General features: G+C 47.7%; 1 protein-coding gene across 1 annotated transcript in view; it reads left to right on the top strand.

The window, feature by feature from the left end:
• LOC142574411 (venom metalloproteinase antarease TserMP_A-like) overlaps positions 1-23,189 on the top strand; it is a 220,333-nt gene that overhangs the window by 146,943 nt on the left and 50,201 nt on the right. Inside the window, exons 11-12 of the mRNA XM_075683501.1 lie at positions 19,257-19,397; positions 22,534-22,684. Coding sequence (XP_075539616.1) covers positions 19,257-19,397; positions 22,534-22,684 — 292 coding nt within the window. The remainder of the gene's footprint in view (positions 1-19,256; positions 19,398-22,533; positions 22,685-23,189) is intronic.

Genomic DNA, 23,189 nt, shown 5'->3' with positions numbered 1-23,189 from the left:
GACCTCGGGTCTCAAGCCGAAGCGATGGCAGTGTGCATAACGATACATACCATATTCTCCACTACAATTTATTTATTTATTTATTTATTTATTTATTTAGACGTTGTACGAACTGGTAAGTATTCGATTGGAATATCGTGTTAATGCACGGGTGAATTCCTGTGTATTGAAGGCATGGGAGTGTGTAAAAATTATAAAAGCCCTTAAAGACAAAACCTAAGAATGGGCACATTACCTTAGTCTTGGTAGTTTGTAAAATAGTCACCAAGATAATCTGCTCTTGAGTCAGGGCAATGCTCGACTTCCGTTAAACCAGATAATAGACTGAATTCAGGAAGCGGTATTAGCAATGGATCCCATCCGTGTCTTCAATCATGTAATTGAGGAATATTCAGAGTGAAACTCTACGGTGCCCTAATAGATCAACAAAAAATGTCAAATTCAGTATATATACCAACAGTTATTGTGGTACTATACAGTCAGGTAGTGCAGAAAACTTGAGTGCATATTTTAGTGAATATTCAAACAGATTCTATATGGCTGCCGTAATCCATCATAAAAAAATTTCAGGACACTTAAGCACTTCCTATTACTTGTAAATGCGAAAGAATGAATGTCCACTTCAAGGCTGCTGAGCGGTTCTTCAAGTATCCAGCTCCTCGCGGGCAAGCGAGCGCGTTGAGATGCTTGGAGTCTTGATTTTGCTTTACCTAGGCGCAGTGAGAACGCAAGCCGGAACTTGCGTGGACAAGGAAGGCGCGGATAACACAGGCTCCCTTAGTTTCGGTGCTTGTTTCCTGTGCGGTACACAAAGTCGTAGACCCAAGAAGCACCGACGCGCTGAGCCACCTAACCCTCAACGAAACCATTGAGAACTCGCTTCAAGTAGGCTGCGTGTTGGCAACGGCCACATAAGATGACCCGACATTGTCCTAGCTCTACAAAGTTCTACAGGACAGCCCCCCCACCCCCAAACGCTCGAAAACTACAAGAAGACAACTTCAACGCTTTTAACGTGATAGCGATAAGGGCGCCGCGTCGCAAAGAATCTGGTGCCGGTGTCCCGCGCCGACCGTCTTTTCAGTGAAAAATTATTACGAACCACGCATACCAAACCAGGCACGCATTCCGCGTAGCTCGAAGGCGTTACTGAACTAATAAAATTTCTCACAGTAAAACATGTTCAAAAAATCGTGAAGTACAACTTACACACAACCAAGAGGCATGATAGCGTCGGATTATAATTTAAGTGTACTGGATAACATAATTCTGCTACGTGGAAACGCAAATACAAACAACTTTTCCAGCCTTTCTACCATTCGTAAAGCGGCGCGCCCCGCTCGGTTCTTTGCAGCAACACCACACAGATGGCGCTCGCCTCCGCAGACCCGCGGCCGATGCAAGCGGCCGCGCTTCTATGCGAAAGCTCGCCTTCGTGCATCCCTGCTATTGTTTTCCGCTAAACATTAGGTAGATAAGCTGCAGTTGGCGGGAAGCGTGAGAATCAGCCAGGAGTCCTTGAATGTTATCGCGTTCATCTCTTAAAGGCGGAGCTTAATCGTCCTCCAAACTTTTCGCAAGAGAGCTACGGAGTTGAGCTGTCATTGTGGCTGCATCTCGCCAGAGTTACGAGTTGTCATTACAGGCCCATTTCGCCCACAAGCCTCCGCTCTCACTCACGCCGGACACCAGCATTGTTGCAATGAAGAAGTGCACCCACATCTACGTGTGGAGGTCAGGAATAGACAAGGATATCAAGACACTTGCGGCAGAGTGTACAGTATGCCAGGTTAATCAACGCACTCCGCCACGAGCCCCAGTTCCGGACTGGGACAGACCGAGCATAACTTCGTGCAAATTGCACTTCAATTTCGCAGGCCCATTGACAGGTCCACATTTCAGGCAGGGGCGTAGCCAGGGGGGGGGGATTATGGGTCTTCAGCCCCCCCCCCCGGAAATTGTTTCGTGCTGTCCATGCACCGCCGACCAAAGCAACCCCCCACGCCGGAAATCATTCTGGATTTTGTATAGAACGTTTTTTCACGCTAGAAAAGCCATTTCACCGCGAAAATTGCGAACTCGGGCTGGATTTCGCGCCGACGCCCATGCACCGGGAGTCACATAACGCAAGCAGCCCCATCCGTGCACAAAGTTTCAAGGACGTTTTGATGGCAAACGGGCTCGCCACAGCATCTCGCCGAAGCCGCGGAATCTACACTCTATCATGGACTCTACGGAGCGCATGGATGTCAATTCCGAAACATTATGGGTATAAAGTTCCCATAAACTTTTGATGTGAAAGGTGCATTGACATTTCCAAACGTGCGCTTTAGATTTTCAACTGCGGAACTTTGTAAGTTTAATGTTCCCGTAAATATTTGATGCCAAAGGTTCATTACCTTTTCCAAAGTCGTACATCGGGCCATACAACGAGACAAGCCAAATCAACTCACTATCAGACAAGTTGACAAAGCCCGCAGCGAGGCTCGATGAGGCGACGCGTTGTGGTGGTATCACATAAAAAATATCAACATTTTTTTTTCACCTGCGCCAAAGCAGCCAGTGAAGACACTAAAGCCAGCCAAGGTAACTACGTTCTTATTTATTTTTTCTACTTTGACTTTTAATCGCGAGGACGAATTGAGCCTCTTCAGTTTTTTTGCTCTCGCTCCCCTACCCGCGGGCTGCAAGAGCCAGCCAGAGCGCATGCGTTTTTCTCGTGTTTCCCCGACCACCGCACGGCGCACTTTTGTGCGCGTTCGGTTTTCTCTGTCCGAGTGCATTTTCGCCTGGCAGAGTTTTGGACGCTTTCTAGCTAGCAGATGAGAAAACGAAACAATGGTCGCTCGCCGCCATCACTGTGGGGACTCGACGGATTGCACCGCGTTCGCTTGAGCGCAACGTCTGCAGAAAGTCATGTCTCACCGGTGTAGGATACCGAGCAGTATGCGCATGGTTCTTGGTGGACCAAGAGTCTCGTGTTTTCTTCGATATTCCTTTAATAGCCACACTAGTTGCCCAAAGTAGGCATTCGATTGTGAGCCATATACTTTCTTTTGTGTTTTTTTTTTTTCATTACGGTGCCCCGCTCCACAAAAGGGAAAAAAACGTTGTTGCGGCGCAGCGAATTGTCGCATGGTGAAAGTGCTATTTTGTTACTTCTTTTGCGGAAGTAATGGGCCATAGGACGCTTCAGCTGCCGGATACTCTTATTATATTGTTGCGTTAGCAATTACATGGACACTCTAGGCGCATTCCTGCCGTCGCCGTCGCCGTCGCGCTCATGTTCCGCATAAAGTCCAAGGGTGATAACACCCTGACCGCGCGCCTAATGAAAGCGCGAGTGAATGTGCGAGTGAAAGCGTGTGAGGGGCGGGGGAGGGGGAGAGTCTTGTGTGCGCAAGGGAGAAAAGTGAGGAGCAAGCGCGCCGCCTTCCGTCGCGCGTGATAAATAGCGGGGGGGGGGGGGGGTGGAATGAGTGCGGGATCTAGGATTCTGTGAATGTGTGATTGCGCAACATTTTTATTTGCCTTGTTTGACCCATTATATACCATGACTTTTTCTTAGATACGTAGATTTATTGGCGACTTATACTTATGTTTAGATATCTTGTTGCGAGGTTTTGTGCATACGTGCAGTGAACTTTGTTTCCAGTGGCACTTTTTTTGCCCTTTATCAAGCTGTATGTTCGCATTTGTATATTCCATTGTATCTTCGCATTTGCAATGTACGAGGACGAGTCAAATGAATGTGGGCCTACTCACCCTGCGCAATTATGGTTCTGTTCATTATCTGCAAGGCCTGCGCGTTGCATATAGGCATCTCTTATTTATAAAAGGGACACGCAGGTATGTGGATAAATGTTCTTTAATGCGCTCATACACTGGGTTGAACATGGTTGCGTGACGTAATGGACGCTCCAAAAGTTGAGCAGCGTGGTGCCATGAGGTTTTTGACAGCTGAAGGTGTTTCCCAAAAAGAAATTAGTCACCGTATGGCTGCCGTGTATTGAACATTGCATTTCATTGGTCACTGTGAAGCTTTAGAACAAACGGTTCAAAGAAGGACATGAATTTTGCAACGACGATCCCAGACCGGACCAAAGCCATCGTGCAATCACCCCTAACAAAATTGCAAAGGTTCATGAGCTGATGACACGAGAATGGAGGATAAGCATCGATGAACTGGCAGAGCGTGTGAACATCAGTCACGGTTCGGTTCACCATCACCGTTCACGCCATAATTCATGAACATCTCGGTTACTGGCTCTTGTGTGCGCAATGGATGCCCAAGATTTTGAACCACCGCCGGAATACGGAGAAGTTCGGCACTGCCTTTACTCATCTGATCCGGTATCACAATAAGGGTGACGATTTCTTGCCTGCAATTGTGATCGGAGACGAACCATCATACCACTACTACGAGCCTGCAACACGACGGCAAAGCTTACAACGGAAACATTCGAATTCACCCCCCCCCCCAAAGTAAGCAAAGGTCGTCATTTTCGCCGGAAAGGTGTTGTCGACTTTTGTTTTTCGATCGTCAGGGGCCATTACTGATAGAATTTGCTAAATCTTGAGACTATCAATTGTTTCCGATATTGTGAAACGCCGGATCGGCTGCGTGTCGCAATCGAGAACAAACCACGTTAAAAATTGACGAATGGGGTCATCTTGCTCCACGACAATGCCCGTCCCCACGTCGCTGATGTGGTTAATACAAAACTGGCAAAGTTCAAGTGGGAAATGCTGCAACGTCCGCCATACAGCTCAGACCTGTCGCCTTGCGACTTCCACATGTTGCGGCAACCGAAAAAACTGCTCAAGGGAACCAGATTCGTCCCGGACGATGACGTGAAAGTCAGTTGCCGACGTTTTGAAGCAACAACCCAAGGAGCTTTATGAGACGGGAATTACGCGACTCGTTTGTGAATGGCACAAATGTCTAAATGCTCATGGAGGCTACATTTAAATAAAGTACCCCGTTCGTCATATATCCGCATTGGCTCACTTTCATTTGACTCGCCCTCGTACATTCTGCAGAATTCCTGCTTTCTATGCGTGCTCCCTGTTGCGACTATAATTTCGGTGCAACTACTCACGATACACGACCGGTGACAGCTGCTCCTGCGTAATACATTGGAACAAACGACAGCGTCATTGAGATTTTTCACTGGCCGTTGCATATTTACAAGAATGTAAACAAGAATCTTGAATGACAAAGTTTCATTAACAGATTTGTCCTCAACTTGTTCATTTCATGGCCTTTACATTTTTCATATCAGCGGCATGCAATGCTTTGCTGGTTTCGAACTGATGCATAGTTCTAAAGTTCGTGCGATATTTCCTTTACTTACTAAATAGACAAAAAACATGGAGCATTGACATCAGTTATGTTGGGCACAATTTTTGGCACATACGAGTATAATATTATATGAAAAATACATATTTTACTTGTATTGACAGTGCACAGCGTTCAAGAGAGAGAGAGAGAGAGAAGGGAAGACGGAAAGGCAGGGAGGTTAACTAGACTGAGTCCAGTTTGCTACCCTACACGTGGGGAGGGGAATGGGGAGTGAAAGAGGAAGAGAGAGAACTTAAGTGTAGGACGTCTATAGTCGGGCACACAAGTCTGTTGCCCTCAGGTAGCGAAAAAGCGCTCGAACGGCTTTCTGGGCCAATGAACTGTGAGGCCAGGCTCCCAAGATCTTCGCTTCCGTAAATGGCCTGTCATCCAGTCTATTTAAGGCACACTGGAGAGTCTCACGTTGATTATCGAAGCGAGAACAGTGGCACAGAAGGTGACTGATGGTCTCTTCACACTTGCACTTAGCGCACATTGGTGAATCCGCCATTCCAATACGGTAGCTGTAGGAGTTGGTGAATGCTACTCCTACCCACAGCCGACACAGCAGTGTTGCGTCACGTCGTGGAAGGTTCGCTGGTAATGTAAGTTTCAGTGATGGGTCGAGGCTGTGTAAACGACACTTAGAGTTCTGTGGTGTATGCCAGCAACCTAACGTGATTGCACGAGCGAGACTGCGAAGCTCTCTTGACTCCGACTCTGGATAAAGGTATAAGGAGTGTCGGTGAGCCAGCCTGGGCACGTCGGGCAGCGTCATCGGCGAGGTGATTACCAACGATGCCACAGTGTCCCGGCAGCCACTGAAATATGATATCATGTCCTCTTTCAGATGCGCAATGGCAGGTTTCGTTGATTTGTGACACCAGCTGTTCATAATTGCCACGTCGTAAACTTCGCAAGCTCTGGAGGGCTGCTTTCGAGTCACAAAATATTGCCCATTTGTTGGGCGGTTCTTTTTCAATGTATTCGACAGCAGCGCGAAGAGCGGCCAGTTCAGAACCTGTAGATGTCGTTACGTGTGAAGTCTTGAACTTGATGACGACCGATTGAGATGGTAGAACAACGGCGCCCGTAGAATTTTCCGAGACGGAACCATCCGTGTAAACATGAATTCGGTTAGCGTATGAACAATGCAGAAGTTCCAATGTGATCTGCTTGAGAGCCGCTGTGGTCAGGCTAGCTTTCTTCACTATTCCTGGAACAGCGAGGTACACAGGAGGCTTCTTCAAGCACCACATAGGGGATGGCGTTTTTGTTGCGGGTGAGTGCCTCAAAGACAAAGAGTGCCGGTTAGCCGCAATTGATCTGGAGAACGCTGCCTTGGGTCTTTTCTCAGGCAAGTGAGCGAGATGGTGGTCAGGGACTCTGGAAATATGGCGAACATGCGCCCGGAGTGCGTCGATATCTATATAGGTCCTTATTGGGTTGTCTCTCGCGGTGGCAATTGTTGCCACGGTTGAAGCATTTCGAGGTAGCCCCAGACATGTTCGAAGGGCTTGGCCTTGAATGCTCTGTAGGACATGGATGTTAGTTTTGTTAGCATTGGACAGCACCGGTGTGCTGTATCGCAAGTATCCTAGGAAGAGCGTCCTGTATAGTTGAAGCATAGATGCCACGGATGTGCCCCACGTTTTTCCGGCAAGAAACCTTAGTATATGGGAGATAGAAGTAAGCCTCTTCTTCAAGTATGAGATGTGGGGGCTCCATGAAAGGTCTCTGTCTATAATAACGCCTAGGAATCGGTGAGTTTTTGCGTAGGAAATTGGTTGGTGGTCAATAGAAATGGGGTACCAGGTCATGGGCTTGTGGGTAAAGGCGACTAAGGCGCACTTCTCGGTCGAAATGCTGAGGCCTTGCGCACGCAGGTACGATGATGTTAGGGTCACTGCTTTTTGGAGCCGTGCACGCACCTGGAGACGTGTAACTGCCGAGGCCCATATGCATATGTCGTCAGCATATATTGAAAGGTTTACTGTATGTGGTAGAACGTCGGCAAGGCCAAGGATTGCAAGGTTGAACAAAGTGGGGCTAAGAACCCCACCCTGAGGGACGCCACGGTAAGTGTAATGGTCAGCAGTTCGGCCATCTGCACTGTGCACAAAGAAGGATCTTTTGAATAGAAAGCTCCGAATCCACCGAAACATGCGTCCACCAATTCCGTTATTTTCCAGGGCATCAAGGATTGCTTCATGCGTTACATTATCATAAGTGCTTTTCACGTCGAGGAATAGTGCAACCGATATACGCTTGTGGTGTTTTTCTTGTTGTACAGACGTGACTAGGTCGATGACGTTGTCAATAGAGGAACGGCCTCTTCTAAAACCAGCCATGGCATCGGGGTATACGTTGTGGCGCTCAAGATACCATTCTAGGCGGGTGAGAATCATTATTTCCATGACCTTCCCGACACAGCTGGACAGCGCAATGGGTCGGTAGGACGCTAGGTCAAGTGGCGACTTTCCAGGCTTCAGGAGTGGTACCAAGCGGCTGGACTTCCACCGCTCAGGAACGACGCCATCATTCCATGACTGGTTATAACATTCCAGTAGTCTGCTTCGGCCATCTTCACCTAGGTGGCATAAAGCAGCGTAGGTGATGCCGTCTGGTCCTGGCGACGATGAGCGCCTGCAGGAGGCCAAAGCAGCGTCCAATTCCTCAAGTGAGAAGGACACATTCAATTCTGGGAAGCGTGTCGCAGGAACCTCACCCAGGATTTCGCTACTGATGGTGACCACACTGCCCGCAATCTTCACACAGAAGTCTTCGGCTATATCTACCTGTGAGCGGCCTTGATAGAGGGCTAGGGCTGAGAATGGGTGTCGTTGCTGTGGAGACGAGCCAAGGCCGCGCACCGTCCTCCATATGATAGACAGCGGCTTGCGGGGGTCAAGTGATTCGCAGAACGTCTTCCACCGTTGCTCCTCCAGCCTGTCCATACGACGTTGGATTTTCTTCTGTATATGTCGAGCGACTCTAAGGTCATGAATTGACTTCGTGCGCCTGTATCGCCTCTCGGCTCTTCTGCGAATCGTTCGAAGTCGCTCAAGTTCCATGTCAAAATCCGTACGTTTTTTAGCGGATGTAAATGTGTACTTAGACGATTCCAGTACACTTGTAATAAGGTTCTCAGTGGTGCCGGTAAATCCTTGTTTGCATGCCTCTTCCACCTTTGTCTTATACGTTGACCACCTTATATATGCTTTTCGGGAAGTACAGGAGGAGAAGTTTCCAAATCCAGTGATACTTAAGTAGGTGGGAATATGGTCACTACCATGAGTCTCGATGTCAGAGAACCATCGAACATTTTGACCAAGTTGCCGTGACACCAAGGTCAAGTCTAAGCAGCTGCTGTAGTTCGAACCACGCAAGTACGTCGGACTGCCATCGTTCATAATGCTAAGTTCATGGTCGGAAGCAAATTCCACAAGTTTCCGGCCCCTGGAATCTATTCTGGAGCTTCCCCAAGCCAAGTGATGAGCATTAAAGTCTCCCGTGATTATCCAGGGTCCAGTAGTCGCCGTCAGGATGTCTCGCAATCGGTCACCGTCGAACCGACTATATGGGGATATGTAGGCGCCGATAAGGGTGAAGGCCACTTTATTCTTTGTAATACGGAGACACACGTATTGGTTTCCATCATGAGGCTGCACCGAGTGGGGAATGTAAGTCAGTTCTGTACGGATGTAAACAATTACTTTGCTGGATTGCCCGCACGTCGACGCCATAAAGGCTTCGTATCCAGAGAGTCTTAGCGCTTTGGACACGTTCGGTTCACATATTACCACTACAGGAAATCGGTGCGTGAAAACGTATTGGCGGAAACATGAAATCCGTGATTTAAGTCCTCTGGCATTCCACTGGAAAATCGTCGCGCTACGCACTTCATCACGGAATGAAGGCAGTGGAAGAGCCATTGTGCTTATGCAAGATTTTCAAGCACTGGGCTCAGGGCATCCAACACTTGCACTGCGCTTCGAGCTGTTGGCGTATTCGAGTTGCCCACAAGCGTGCGAATGGCATTTATCAAAGACTTGAGCATTGTTACAATTCGGCGGTCATGCTCTGTCAGCTCATCTGGATGAGGGGTGGAGCATTGTGGTGCCTTTCCTTGTTGGGGTTTTTCCACAGGGCTTATCCTTGGCAGTGGTGGCCATTCCTCATCCACGGCATTCTTTTGAGATGCTCCGTTATCCATACACGGCTTGGAAACGTTCTGCACCGAGGTTGGAGCAGATTCAACAGCAAGAGGCTGTGCGGCACGCGTATTCTTTGTGCGGAGAGCAGAATACCTTGATGAGCGTCTGCGACGAGAACGACGTCGCCTGACGTCAGCAGCTGCTTCACGATGAGTCGACCGGTCCCTCACCATTTTTTTCAAGATGGAGAGTTCTCGCTTAACTGTAGGACATTCCTTTGATGAGGCATCGTGGGGCCCTTGACAGTTCGGACACTTATAAGTTTTTGCCTGGCAGTTGCCTGCAGAGTGTTGCGCTGCACAGCGGGAACATATAGCAGACTTTCCACAGACGGCGCTCACGTGGCCGAATTTCTGACAATTTCTACACTGAAGCGGCTTGGGAACAAAGGGCCGGACAGCATGTCGAAAATGACCTACCTTCACATGCGATGGAAGGCAGTCACCTTTAAAGACAATTTTCACGCATCTGGAAGTTCCGAGACGGGCCACCTGTATTATCTGGGTCCCATGATTGGCAGGCTTTATCAAAAGTGGTAAATCCTCGCCTGAGATGGCCGCATCAATGTCATATATGACGCCTGTAGTAGTCTCTTTTCCCATCGGGATGATGGTACGGACGTTCATGCCACCGAGAACAGTGACGGCTCGCAGAGAATCTAACGCCGACGCTTGGGCGACGTCTACCGCGACAATATTCTTCCGAGGGTTGACTCGTACGTCCTCAATGCCATTTGGCAACAGTCTCTCGAGTTCAACCGATGCAACTTGCCTGTTGAGGAACCTCATGTTGTCGGAGGGTAGCACAGGTAAGAAAAGAATTGTGTACTTCGGCGAACTCTGCGGAGTCCTCATAGTAGATGTGTCCACAGAGGCCCTAAGCATCCGCCGCTTTGCTTTCTGACTCAGGACAGTCACGTAGTCGTCGTCGGAGCTGTCGTCGCTCTCGGTCGAGTCTATCAGGGTAGCCTCGCTGTCGCTCGAGAGGCTGTTCCGCTTCCTTGAGGCTGCCGACGCGGGCGCCGCTACGTCAGGTGGGAGTGCGGGTGGCTCCACTTCCATTCCCGTCGGGCAGGGAACAGCGTTCCCCGGAAGAAAGCGAGAATTACCACAAAATACTGGTGACGGAAAACAAACACTCAGCAATAGAATGCAAAGCTACCGGCTGGAAAGAACACAATACCCACTCCATAGCGTTCAAGAATTCGTTTGCAGCATCTTTGGCACTGGCAATGCAGTTTTTATTCATGTATTTGATCCCTAGGCAAGAGAGAGAGAGAGAAAATGATAAATGAAAGGTAGGGAGGTTACCCAGGACTGAGCCCGGTTGGCTACCCTACACTGGGGAAAGGGAAAGGGGGACGGAAAGATTAAAAGAAGAGAAAGTCCATTGGGGATATCAGTCGGTCACTCAGTCCGGATCACAGACGCTGACTCAATCCGGTCGCTTTCATATATCGCAGCAGCGCTTTTGTGTCCTTTTGTAGCTGCGATATGCGAGGCCATGGTCCCAAGAGCTTGTTCAAGGTGAACGGCTTTCCATCTAGCTGATTGAGAGCTGTGCAGAGGTCTTGCCTTTCATTTTCAAAAGATGGGCAGTAGCACAGTAGGTGTTCTGTGGTTTCCTCGATACCGCAGGCATTGCACTCGGCGTTATCAGCCATTCCAATCAGAAATGCATAAGCATTGGTGAATGCGACGCCCAAACGTAAGCGGCACAGCACTGTTTCCTTATTTCGCGGAAGACCTCGTAACAGCCGCAGTTGCATAGATGGATCGAGGGAATGCAAGCGATGTTGAGTGAATTCAGGTGTGCGCCACTTCGCCAATGTCAAAGAGTGCGCCAGCTCGCCTAAGTGTTGGGCTGCCTCGGTCCGCGGTAAAGGTATTGAAACAAGGGTTGCTCCTTCGTGTGCCTTTCTAGCAGCTTCGTCAGCGAGGTCGTTGCCGGAGATACCGCAATGGAGCAGGCAGCCACTGAAACACGACGTCGTGTCCTTTCGCGATCATGTGATGGTGCATTTCTCGTATCTCCGACACGAGTTGTTCACATGACCCGCGACGAAGAGATGCCAGAAGACATTGTAAGGCCACCTTCGAATCGCAGATTATAGCCCACTGATTAGCCGGTTGGTTATCAATATAATCAATGGCACCTCGGAGGGCAACAAGCTCCGAACCGGTCGATGATGTCAAGTGAGAAATCTTGTATTGGAGGCATAGTGATCGTGATGGTATAACTACTGCGCTGGTGGAGCTGGTCTAAGTGGAAGAGCCATCCGTATATATGTGGACTCGATCAAAGTAGAAAGTGTGCAAACAATCCAGAGCTGCTTGCTTCAAGGCCAAGGTAGGCAGGTCGGTCTTCTTTCTTATCCCTGGAACCGTAAGACGCACTTGAGGTTGTTTTAAACACCACAAAGCTGAGGTTGAACGTGCTGAGGGTGTGAAACCCGATGGTAAGGAGGCACGATGGATGCTGACCTTGTTGGAGAAGGACGCCTGAGGTCGTCGTTCTGGCAGGCACGCAAGAGAGCTTGACTGCACCCGTGAAACATGACGAACATGGGCTCTAAGCGTTTCGGTGCTAATGTAAGTAGTGATCGGATGGTCTTGAGCCATTATAATGGTTCCAGCTGTTGAGGCGCTGCGCGGAAGGCCTAGGCAAACGCGTAGTGCCTGCGCCTGCACGCTCTGAAGTTCTCTAAGATTTGACTTGCAAGTTTTAGCAAGCACGGGGGATATATAGCGTAGGAATCCGATGAACAGTGCTCGATATAAATGTAGCATGGAGCCCACTGATGATCCCCATGTTTTTCCGGCGATGAACTTGAAGACGTGACAATAGATGTGAGCCTCTTCTTTAAGTGGGCAACATGAGGGCTCCAAGTGAGGTCCCGGTCTACAACGACGCCCAAAAACCGGTGATTTCTCTTGTAGGAGATAGGCTGACTATTGATGCATACTGGATAAGGAATCATCGCTTTTCGCGTAAAAGCGACTAACGCACATTTTTCTGTTGAGATGGTAAGGCCTTGTGTGTGAAGGTAGTCAGATGCCTGTGTTGCTGCTTTCTGTAGCCGTGCGCGAACCTGCAGGCGAGTGACCGCTCATGTCCAGATGCAGATGTCGTCGGCGTAGATTGAAGCACTCACTGTTTCCGGTAGGGATTCGGTCAGCCCAAGAAGCGCGAGGTTGAAAAGAATAGGCCTTAGAACACCGCCTTGGGGAACGTCTCGGCATGTGTAGTGGTCGGTAGTCGGACCATCTTCCGTACGTACGAACAAGGACCTTTGTGTCAAGTAGTTACTGACCCATTGATATACTCGCCCTCCTAGTTCAATTGGCAAAAGTGCGTCTAGAATGGTTTGATGGGAAACGTTGTCGTAAGCGCCTTTCACGTCAAGAAAGAGGGCTGCTGATAATCGTTTCCGAGATTTTTGTTGTTCCACAGATGATACTAGATCGATGACACTATCAATCGATGAACGACCGCGTCAAGATCCCGCCATAGAGTCAGGGTAAATTTTGTGGTGTTCAAGGTACCATTCGAGACGCATGAGGATCATACGTTCCATTAGCTTCCCGACGCAGCTGGCAAGAGCTATAGGCCGATAGGATGCCAGTTCGAGCGGCGACTTTTCTGCTTTTAGAAGCGGTACCAGGCGGCTACGTTTCCATTCCTGTGGGACGACACCATCTTGCCAAGAACTATTAAAAAGGCTGAGGAGTTCTCTTCGTGCTTCTCTGCCTAGGTGGAGCAAAGCAGTATATGTTATGCCATCGGGCCCTGGTGAAGACGAACACCTGCATAGCGCCATAGCAGCTTCTAACTCTTCCATAGAGAATGGAGCGTCCATACTTGCATCTCGTGGGCCGGGGATGTTGCCTAGAACCATGTCAGGGACTAAAACTGTGCCGCCGGCGACGTTCGCGCAAAATTCCTCTGCGACGTCTATCTCACGGCGGTTTTGATAGAGAGCAAGGGCGTTGAATGGGTTTCGTTGCTGGGGAGTTGAGCAAAGACCCCGTAGGGTACGCCACACACGGGACAATGGCTTGCGGGGGTCTAGTGAGTCGCAAAAACATTTCCATCTTTGATCCGCTAGCTTATCCATTCGGCGTTTGATCTTCTTTTGCATGCGCCGAGCTTCTCTGAGGTCAAGAATTGACTTCGTGCGCTTGTACCTCCTTTCAGCTCAGCGACGTAGTGCACGAAGCCTTTCCAATTCAATGTCATTCTATGTACGCTTTGATGGATGTGTGAAGTAGCGTGTACAATCTTGCATAGCGTCTGCAATTATGTCTTCTAATCTGCGTGCAATATGTGTCTTGCATGTGCCTCCTACGCGATCTTGAAAGACTGACCAATCGATTTGGCGAGAGACGACCGGTAATGCGGCGTCTAGTCCATCGATTCTCACATAGGTCGGAATATGATCACTTCCATGGGTTTCGATATCTGTGAACCACTGCACGCCCAAAGTCAGGCAACGTGACACCAAAGTCAAGGCAGCTGCTGCACGTAGTTCCTCGCAGAACTGTCGGGCTTTCGTCATTTAGAAGACACAGGTTGTGGCCTTATGCAAAGGATATTAGTGACCTGCCCCTCGAATTTATCCTGGAGCTTCTCCATATATGGTGGTGAGCGTTGAAGTCCCCTGTTATTATCCAAGGACCGGGAATAGCAGCCATAATATCTTGCAGTCTTTTTCTATCAAGCTGACTTGTTGGGGAAAGGTAGACGCCAATAAGAGTAAAAGACAGCCTCTTCTTTTTCACAGTAACACAGACGTACTGGTTACCGTCGTGTGGCGCTACGTGTTGGAAAAAATACGTAATGTCCTTGCGAATGTAAACCAGAACCTTACTACTACGGACACACGTGTTTGAAACAAAAGATTCATATCCCGATAGTCTTATGGAGGCTTATATGTTCGGTTCACAGATGACCAGTATAGGAAAATGGCTTTCAAATACGAACTGTCGAAAATACGAAATACGGGACCTCAGGCCTCTCGCATTCCATTGGAATATGGAGGCATTTCTCACATCATCCCGGAACGATCGTTGTTGTCGATGAGCCATGGTTCTGCTGTAGAAGTTCTCAAGCACTGGACTTCTGAAGGCTCGCCAGAACCGGACTGATGGCATCCAGTACTTGCAATGCACTTCGAGCTGTTGGCGTCTGTAGCCTGTTCAGAAGAACACGAATAGCACTCCCCAGAGAGCTGATCATAACAACAATTTGTTGATCTTGGTCCGCCAATTTATCAGGAACAGACGAAGTGTCCCCTGCTGTAGAAGTATAATTTCCCTCAGTAGGGGCATGTAGCCTCGGGGCAGGCCACGCGTCAGCAGCCGTGCTGTTCGATGCACCTTTGTCCTTTGAGCTGACTGCGTTTGGCCTGGGCGGAAGAGTGGGTGGTAATATACGTATTTGGCGTTCTGCAGAGGCTTTGGAGGCTCTTGATCGACGTCGGCGACGTGATCGTCGTCGCTTAATAGATGCTGCTGCTTCTAGGTGAGACGACTTGTCTCTAACCATTTTCTTCAATATTTGCATTTCCTATCGAATCAAAGGGCATTCCTTCGAAGATGCATCGTGAGGGCCGCTGCAGTTTGTGCACTTCAGCGCACTGGCCTCGCACGCGTTTGTGGTGTGGGGCCCAGTGCAGCGAGAACAGACGGTAGTGTTATTGCACACACTACTCACATGGCCAAGCTTCATGCGCTTCCAGCACTGCAGCGGCTTTGGTATAAAGGGGCGAACTGTGTGTCGGAAGTGGCTCACTTTTGCATGCGATGGCAGGGATTCGCCCTTAAATATGATCTTCACACACCGTGACGTGCCGAGACGAAACGCGTTTGTGATGATGGTGTTTTCCGTAGCTGGCTTGATTAAGATTGACAGATCGGAGTCGACAGTGGTCTCGTCAACATCGTAAATTACGCCAGTACGGACTTGTTTGCCCAGCGGAATATAAGGGCGGACTTTCATCCCGCCAAGTTCCGTGACCTTGCGCAAGGAATCCAACGCAGCAGCGTGTTCTACGTCAATTTCTAGCACGTTCTTACGGGTGTTCACTCTGATGTCTTTGATTTCGTTTGGAACCAGCACCTCTAGATGTGAAGACACGGCTTGCCTGTTGAGTCGTCTCAGGTTGTCAGTGGCGAGAACTGGCGAGAACAGGATGGTGAGCTCCTCGGTATCCCGCGAAGATCTCACGGTGGACTCACTCGAATTCGATGATGCGCTGAGAAATCTTCATTTTGCTTTACGACTCCACACCAGCTCGAAGGCGTCGTCACAAGAATCTTCACTGCTGACATAGTACTGCATGGTGTCGTCTATGTCAGTGTCGCTCTCGGTGCCGTTGCGCTTCCTGGAGGCAGCCGCCGCGGGCACTGCCGTGTCCTGCGGACGCGCGTGAGGCTCCATCTCCATCGCAGTTAAGGAGGAAATAGCAGTTCACTGGAAAAGTCTAAGAAATTCACAAAATGAGTAGAGCTGGAAGAGGCGGCGTTCTGCCTGAAAGACACTTCGTCTTCTTCCGTCCCTAAGCAAATTGGTTATGAGAAAGCTTTAGCTCGGGCCCGACTCCGACGCGGCCTTTTCAGATACATGTAAAACGCAGGAACGCTTTTCTGAGATAACTCCTGAATCGCTTTTAATGAAATTTGTTGCATTTGAGAGAGTAAGCTAAATTCTTGTGTCTGTTCGAAGCGGAATTTCGATTTAGGGCCCGAACTTTGTTTAAAATATTTTGAAAAATTCGTAACTTCGAGAAAAATAGAAGCACGAAGTTTACAAATTAATAGCTCTGCATCAAGAACAAATATCGCGGTTCTGTAAACGGCATCCATTACACTATTCAAAGCTGACAAATTTCATATGTCAATTTGTATCTTACGTGAATTGGTTGTGTATGTACAAGGGTTCTGCAAAAGCCGTATTTCCATAATACCTAATTTTATGGGAGTCATGTGTAACATCAATTTTGTCCGCTGTAGATGTACTATTATGTGCAATTCACAGAATTGTGATATCAATTTTCATGCTTATTTACAGAGTTGTAAACTTCATAGTTTCGTTTTCTGGAAATGTTTGATTTTTGCCACTTTCACTAGAATTTAAGAATCACTAGAATTAAAATTTTTCTTTTCAATGCGACAAACCTCATCAAATTTGGCGCAGTGGTGGCCGAGAAAAACGAATTCTCCTTCTACATGCATTTAGATAGGAGCATCCGACCTAATGTTTCCTCCTAGGAGGAGGCCGAGCTGCATTCTGAGCCCCCCACGAACGAAATTTCTGGCTACGCCACTGATTTCAGGGAGCAGTGGGCGCCTACAGTAAATGCACTGAAGTTCGCCATACGAATAAAACAACACCGACAGGTGTCGTCAAAACCTGCGTTTATCGTTTGCAAAGTTTAGACTGCAGCCCAAAGTCAAACAACGTAACCGCATTCGTGTCGGTAGAAATAAAGAATTTCTACAGTCACAAAGGCATCATGGAGGTAACACTGCTCCATACCACTCAACTAAAAACGGACAGGCTGAACAAAGTGGTTAATGCACTTCTAGCACAGAGCGAGCCGAACTACTAGCAGCTCTTTAGAATCGAGAGAAACAAGCAAATCCAGCTGCCCTATCTGGTAGAAATTAAAATCCCTAGCCACCGTGTTAGCAAGGATATGGACGCGGGTCTATTTAGTTCGAGAAGGCGCTTTCCATCTTGCTTTCGTGGCAGTCTAGCGTAGATTTGTTCGATGATAATAAATATGGCTTCACCCGCGTCCATATCCTTGATAACACGGTGACCGGAGATTTTCATTTCTACCAGATAGGGCAGCTGGATTCGCTTGTTTCTCTCGACTTTAAAAAGCTGCTAGTGGTTCGGCTCGCTCTGTGCTAAAAGTGCATTAACCACTTTGTCATTTGTCTTCCTGTTACATACCACTTTGCCATTTACCTTTGTTAAATACCCTACATTCTTTCATCAATGACATCGTATGTTTAGACATTTGCATTTGATTCTTTCGTGCTTATCTCCTCATCCGTAGCAATATCCGCCAGAAAAGAAGCTTTGCGGTTTCTTTTTCTTAGGGTTTCCTTGTGGGTGGCCTTTCTTGATGACAGAGTGGACGGCTCTATCCATTTGAGGAGTTTCATCAGATGGTCGCAAGCTCTTCAATGCTGTTTCGACGAGTTCTGCTGCTTCTGCCAACTCGCAAGCTGTTTCGAAGTGGAGCTCTTTCTTCTCAAGCAGCGTCGCCTGTGTGACCGTGTTCCGGAACCGCATAATAAACCGGTCGCGTAGTGCGTCGTCCAGAAAATTTACGAAAGCGCACTTGGCAGCCAAGTGTTTTACTTCTACGGCAAACGCCGAGACTGACTCCATTTCTAGCTGGTACTGGTGGCTGAACTTGAACCTTTCAGCTATTGCTTGGCTACCTGGAACATAGTGTTCTTTCAAGATTTTGACCGGGTCCTCGAACGACTTTTCATCCCGTTTAGCAAGCAACCGAATGTCCTGGAGGTACTTGTGCGGGGGCTAACCGAGAGCCGTGGTGAAAGCGCACTTCTAAATGCTGCCGTCTTCGATTTGTGTTACTTTCTAGTAATTGTGAAAGCGAGCTATATACGAGTTTTCGTCAGCGCCTTTGATGAAGGAGTCGAATTCCCAAACATTCCCCATGTTAAGCCGCTGCGCATGCCCTACTTCGCTTCACTCGGTGCCAATGCTAGCTAAGAGTTCGCCGTCATGCTTGTCGCCAGATGATATAGGAAGACACACACACACACCTGAAGCCAGCGAAGGACTTCCATTTATTCAGAGAACGCGCCGTGCTTCCCTAGCTTACGTCAAAACTGCGGCGAGGCCTGCCGCGAGCGTTGATAGCGGAGAGATGATACAGCAATTATTTTTTTGGGGTTGAAGCCGGACAAGAATTTTTACAAGGAAAGGGAGGTAACACTATTATATCCTAGTGAGGAGGGCATTGAAACGTCTACCTGGCCTGCTAATTATGACGCAGGAACTACTCGGGGATTCCGGAATAATTTTGACCCCGTGTGATTCTTTAATGTGCAGCTAATGCGCTGTACTCAAGCGTTTTTGCATTCGGCCCACATGTGAACTTCAGAATACTGCCCGCGACCTCGTGAACACCAGCGCGGCGTCCGCAGTCGTTCAGCCACATATATATTCACCGGCAGCCCTTGGTATTAACTTCATCACTGGTCTCTGCACCTCTTTCGCTCTAGAATGTGGTCACTTTTCGCATGTTAGGTGTAGTTTCTGGCTCGTAACGTTTGCGTACCTACATTTCCTGTACGTCTCGCCGGCTTGTCATTCTGCCGTTTATGTCAATGTATCCTTTGCAATTGATATCAGCCTTTCATTTCACACCTAAATGTAACATTTAAATATTCCTGTTACAAGATGAAAACAAATTACTGTCTCTTGCATAATTCTCTCAAATAAGTATTCCTAGAACTGCTGTAATACATAAGCATGTTGCGTATTTATAACGCTTAATACATTCAATATGCCACTAGATGCTAATTACTGTTTTGAATCTGGGAGCCTAATACTTCTAGTAGCAATCGGTGAGTTACGTTCATGCCAAGCGCATTTCTTATCGAGGTACTATGTTACACCATATTATGCCAATCCATTCTTTTCAGATTAGGGTCTGTACATGATGGCCAAAGCAATTCCACTCTTTGCTTGGCAAAAGATGGATATGTGATGAGTCCGAAAGCTGGAGGACGGAATTCTTACACATTTTCGAACTGTACCATTGCTGCCATTAGCGCGCATTTGAGGTGAGTGATCTGGACATCGTAGAACTACGATTCTTGAACGTGCGTCCACAGCAAAAAAATGAGATGTGCAGATCTATGCGAGAAGTATGCACACATTCTGACGTAATAGTCCAGCGGAAACCCGCAAGGTGGAGAGAAGTAATTAATTACTTATCTCCACCTTGCGGGTTTCCGCAGAACTATTACGCGAAACTCTTGCCTTTGCTTTGAGTTTTTCACAAATTCGAGTTCGCTCTGCCATCTGCTAGCCGCCTAGTTAACTCAGATAGTAGCAGAGCGGCTGCCCCGGAGAGGCAGTGGTACCGGACCAGGACGAATTTTTCTTTAACTGCGAGGCTTTCTTTCGAGAAACCCGTATGGGTTTCCTTTGTAGCAATGGCTACGAACCGGTGGATGCCTGATTTTTCTTTAATTATGCACACATTCTTCACGCTATGTTTAGAAAACATGTTCAAGGATAAGTGCAAGAGGTGGTTTTACAAGGATGATTTTTCACATAGGCAGAAACATTCGCTTCATTACAATGCAATGAGTTTTGTGTTAAGACATGCTGAGTATCTATTTTCGACAGGTATAGCAATACTTACTAGGCGGCTGCTGAACAACCTTAATAAACGACCACACTACTGCATTGCTGCAAGGGAAGCGGGCATCCTTGAACACGTACAAACAAACACAGTATGCAATATTTCACGTTTAGTACCAATATTTTAATACAAAGCATTCTTGGCGAGTTCCACCCAGGGGCCCTATAACGTAAAACTATTCCAATATGTTTCTATTCCAATCTCCTGACGTCAAATTTGCGTAACCACCAACGCTAGCACCGGGCGGTCACCCGCAGGGTTGTCTGAACAGACCAATCAAACGCTCTCCTCGTTCATAGGAGATCACTTTTGTTTGCTTGAAAAATGAATAACATTGCCTACACTGAGCGGCTTGTCGTATCTAATAGGCTGACAAGAGGCGAGGAGAACGCTCAAGTGGAGAGGGACTCGATGGGGCCGAGCTACTGCACTGAAAGTCGATAACCGGATGAAGAGGGTGGTGCCGGCGTCTACGATTGGTCGACTTTCCCTTACTTAGCTTGCGGTGGCTGGTCGAAAATCGCGGCGGCATGCAACAGAAGCTCAAGAATGACGCTAAAACGGACCCTCGGCAAAGAAGAGTTGGCAGAATGAGGGGGTAAACGTGCCGAAAGTGCTCGAAAACGTTACACGGCCACGCAAGAAGATTTATTATACGCAAATGCCCCCATGCTCTCCGGCAGGTGCGAGTAGCCAGCGTCTGAGCGATCGGCGGCAGCCATCTTTTATTTCTTTCGGAACGGGGCAGCCTGCGGCTATTCCGAAGAAAATTCAGTTTCGTTCGGCATATTAATGCATCTTTATCGCGTACACGTCACTTTGACGCGGTGAGTTCTTGCGGTTTTGTGACGTCGCGTGACAGGCAGGTGAAGTGGGTGCAGCCCGAAAACTTTTTACCAATAGCCGAGGGCTAATGGCGAAAAGGGGTCAAATCAGAAGTAACTGTTTTTTTTTCTTTTTTCTGCCAAATCATGCATGATCAGTGTGTACACATCATATCAGATGGGGAGGTATCGCGGTTTTCGTGACGTCGCGTGATAGACAGGTGAAGTGAGGGTGGTCGAAAAAAGTTTTTGACCAATCGTGGAGGACTGATAGCAGAATTGGAATAGAAAAGTTTGGAATAGTTTTACGTTATAGCGCCCCAGGTTTCAGTAGTGACTGTCTGTTGGCTACATGGCGACAATGTGGCCGTTTCCGTGGTGATATCCCAGAGATGTGGCAGTGTAAAAATGTGGGCCGATCTCAAAAAAAACATTCAGCAAGTTCCCCTTGGGCCACAAGATATGTGCCACTGGGTCCGCGCCTGAGCAGGAACTTGGTAGGTTCCGCCCTTCAGTCAACCTCTGTAGTGATAACTTGTGTCATTGGGTAGTGTGGACCGTTGTTACGGTATATGCCCCTGGATATGTGTCCCTCAGTGTCAATAGGGGCCCTTTCTATGGGTAAGTGTCGCTGGGTTCACTTGGGTTGCACACATTTGTCACAACTTGCCCTATCGCTAATGTGCCGTCACTGGCACAGGTGAGATTTAACAGCTGCTGGCTGCCAGAGTTACTTGCAAAGACAAGGCACATAAAACGATAACGTGTGTGACCTGAAAATTTCGCAGGGCGAAATAGCCTGGGTAATTTTGGATTGTGTGTGCAAAACTTGTATACTTAATTGTGCAATTTGGGGTTGTGTGCGCAACGAACCTTAGCCCTGTACAAAGGTGCTCTGTATGTGCTTACAACTTCTAATATGTTATAGTAAACATATAGTGCAGCTATTTTTTGTGACCATCCGTGTTGAGAAATTACCTACTGTATATGTTACATATGGCACATACTGCAATAACCTTTGTACGTGTTTCAAATGGTGCAACCCATTTCCTGATCTTCAGAGCTTTATATGTATAATTTTCTGTACTTTTTAGCTCATTTCTGTTAGTTCTACGCGATTTGTTCATTGACCTTAGCTAGGTACACCTTATACATTGCACAAAGCCATGCCCACTATCAAGTATCACATGAGTGCTCATTAATATGAACTGGTGAAATGTAAGGGCGCGGGCAATCACAAAAAAAAAACAGAAGTGGAATTGATCGTGTCTTATCACGGTCAAAGAGCGTTGTAGAATCTTTTTTACCAGTCGTCATTGTCAAATTACTGAACTCATGACAGTACAATGCTTTATAGGTTTCTTTAGGCTTCTCAGAATTGTTTCTGGCCGCGTTGTCGACAAATAAAGGACATCATTGGTCCAAAGTGTGACTCTTCCAAAAACGCAATTATATAACGGACACAAGTTCCATAAGATCATCACATTGTATAAGGCATCTTCTGGAAACGTCTGCAAAACTTGTATTGCTGAGGCATGATACGAGCGCAAAGGTCTTTTGCCGGTCTTCTCAACTCTTCAAGGTGTCTTACGCATATAAATGAGATGTCAGTGTTACTGTACGCTCTGCAGCAAAATTACTGTCGCGAAATTGTGACAGTTGCCTAGATGATAACGTTTCGCATTTCAACAACTTTCATGAAAACTACACTGTTCCGTCATACAGGACAAGAGATGCGTATTGTTTACTGCGCAACAGCAACAATGGCTTTGTTCGGCTGCCTAATTCCTTAGAAGAATTACCAGGAGCTGTGATTAATGGCAGTGAATTCTGTAAGAAGCACTTTCCCAAGTACCCTGCTGTTCAGTATGTGAAGGTATGAGATCTTTCTCTTTATTTCTAGAGGAAGTTAAGGATGCAACTGCTGCGCTTCTCAGACCTTGATACAAGCCAAGAGGCACACCGTATCTCTTTTTGTTGAAGCTAGTATGAACATGTTTACTGATATAAAGTACGCTAGAATATATATATATATATATATATATATATATATATATGTGTGTGTGTGTGTGTGTGTGTGTGTGTGTGTGTGTGTGTGTGTGTGTGTGTGTGTGTGTGTGTGTGTGTGTGTGTGTGTGTGTGTGTGTGTGTGTGTGTGTGTGTGTGTGTGTGTGTGTGTGTGTGTGTGTGTGTGTAATACAACGAGGATGTTGGCCTTGCTGCCCTAGTTCTAGGTTTGTAGCGGTATGCTGCGGCAGATCAGTGCTTTAGCGATACGGGAAGCAGGCGCTTCTCGTCAACTTCTTTTTCACCAGCACCATGCCCACTGCCCAGTGCCTTCAGTACAATCAATCCCAACGGAAAGAGTAGGCATCCTGGCG

This window comes from Dermacentor variabilis, chromosome 3, assembly GCF_050947875.1.
Source record: "Dermacentor variabilis isolate Ectoservices chromosome 3, ASM5094787v1, whole genome shotgun sequence".
Taxonomy (NCBI): Eukaryota; Metazoa; Arthropoda; class Arachnida; order Ixodida; family Ixodidae; genus Dermacentor; species Dermacentor variabilis.
The sequence above is the reverse complement of the archived record's forward strand: the minus strand, read 5'-3'. Positions and strand labels throughout refer to the sequence as shown.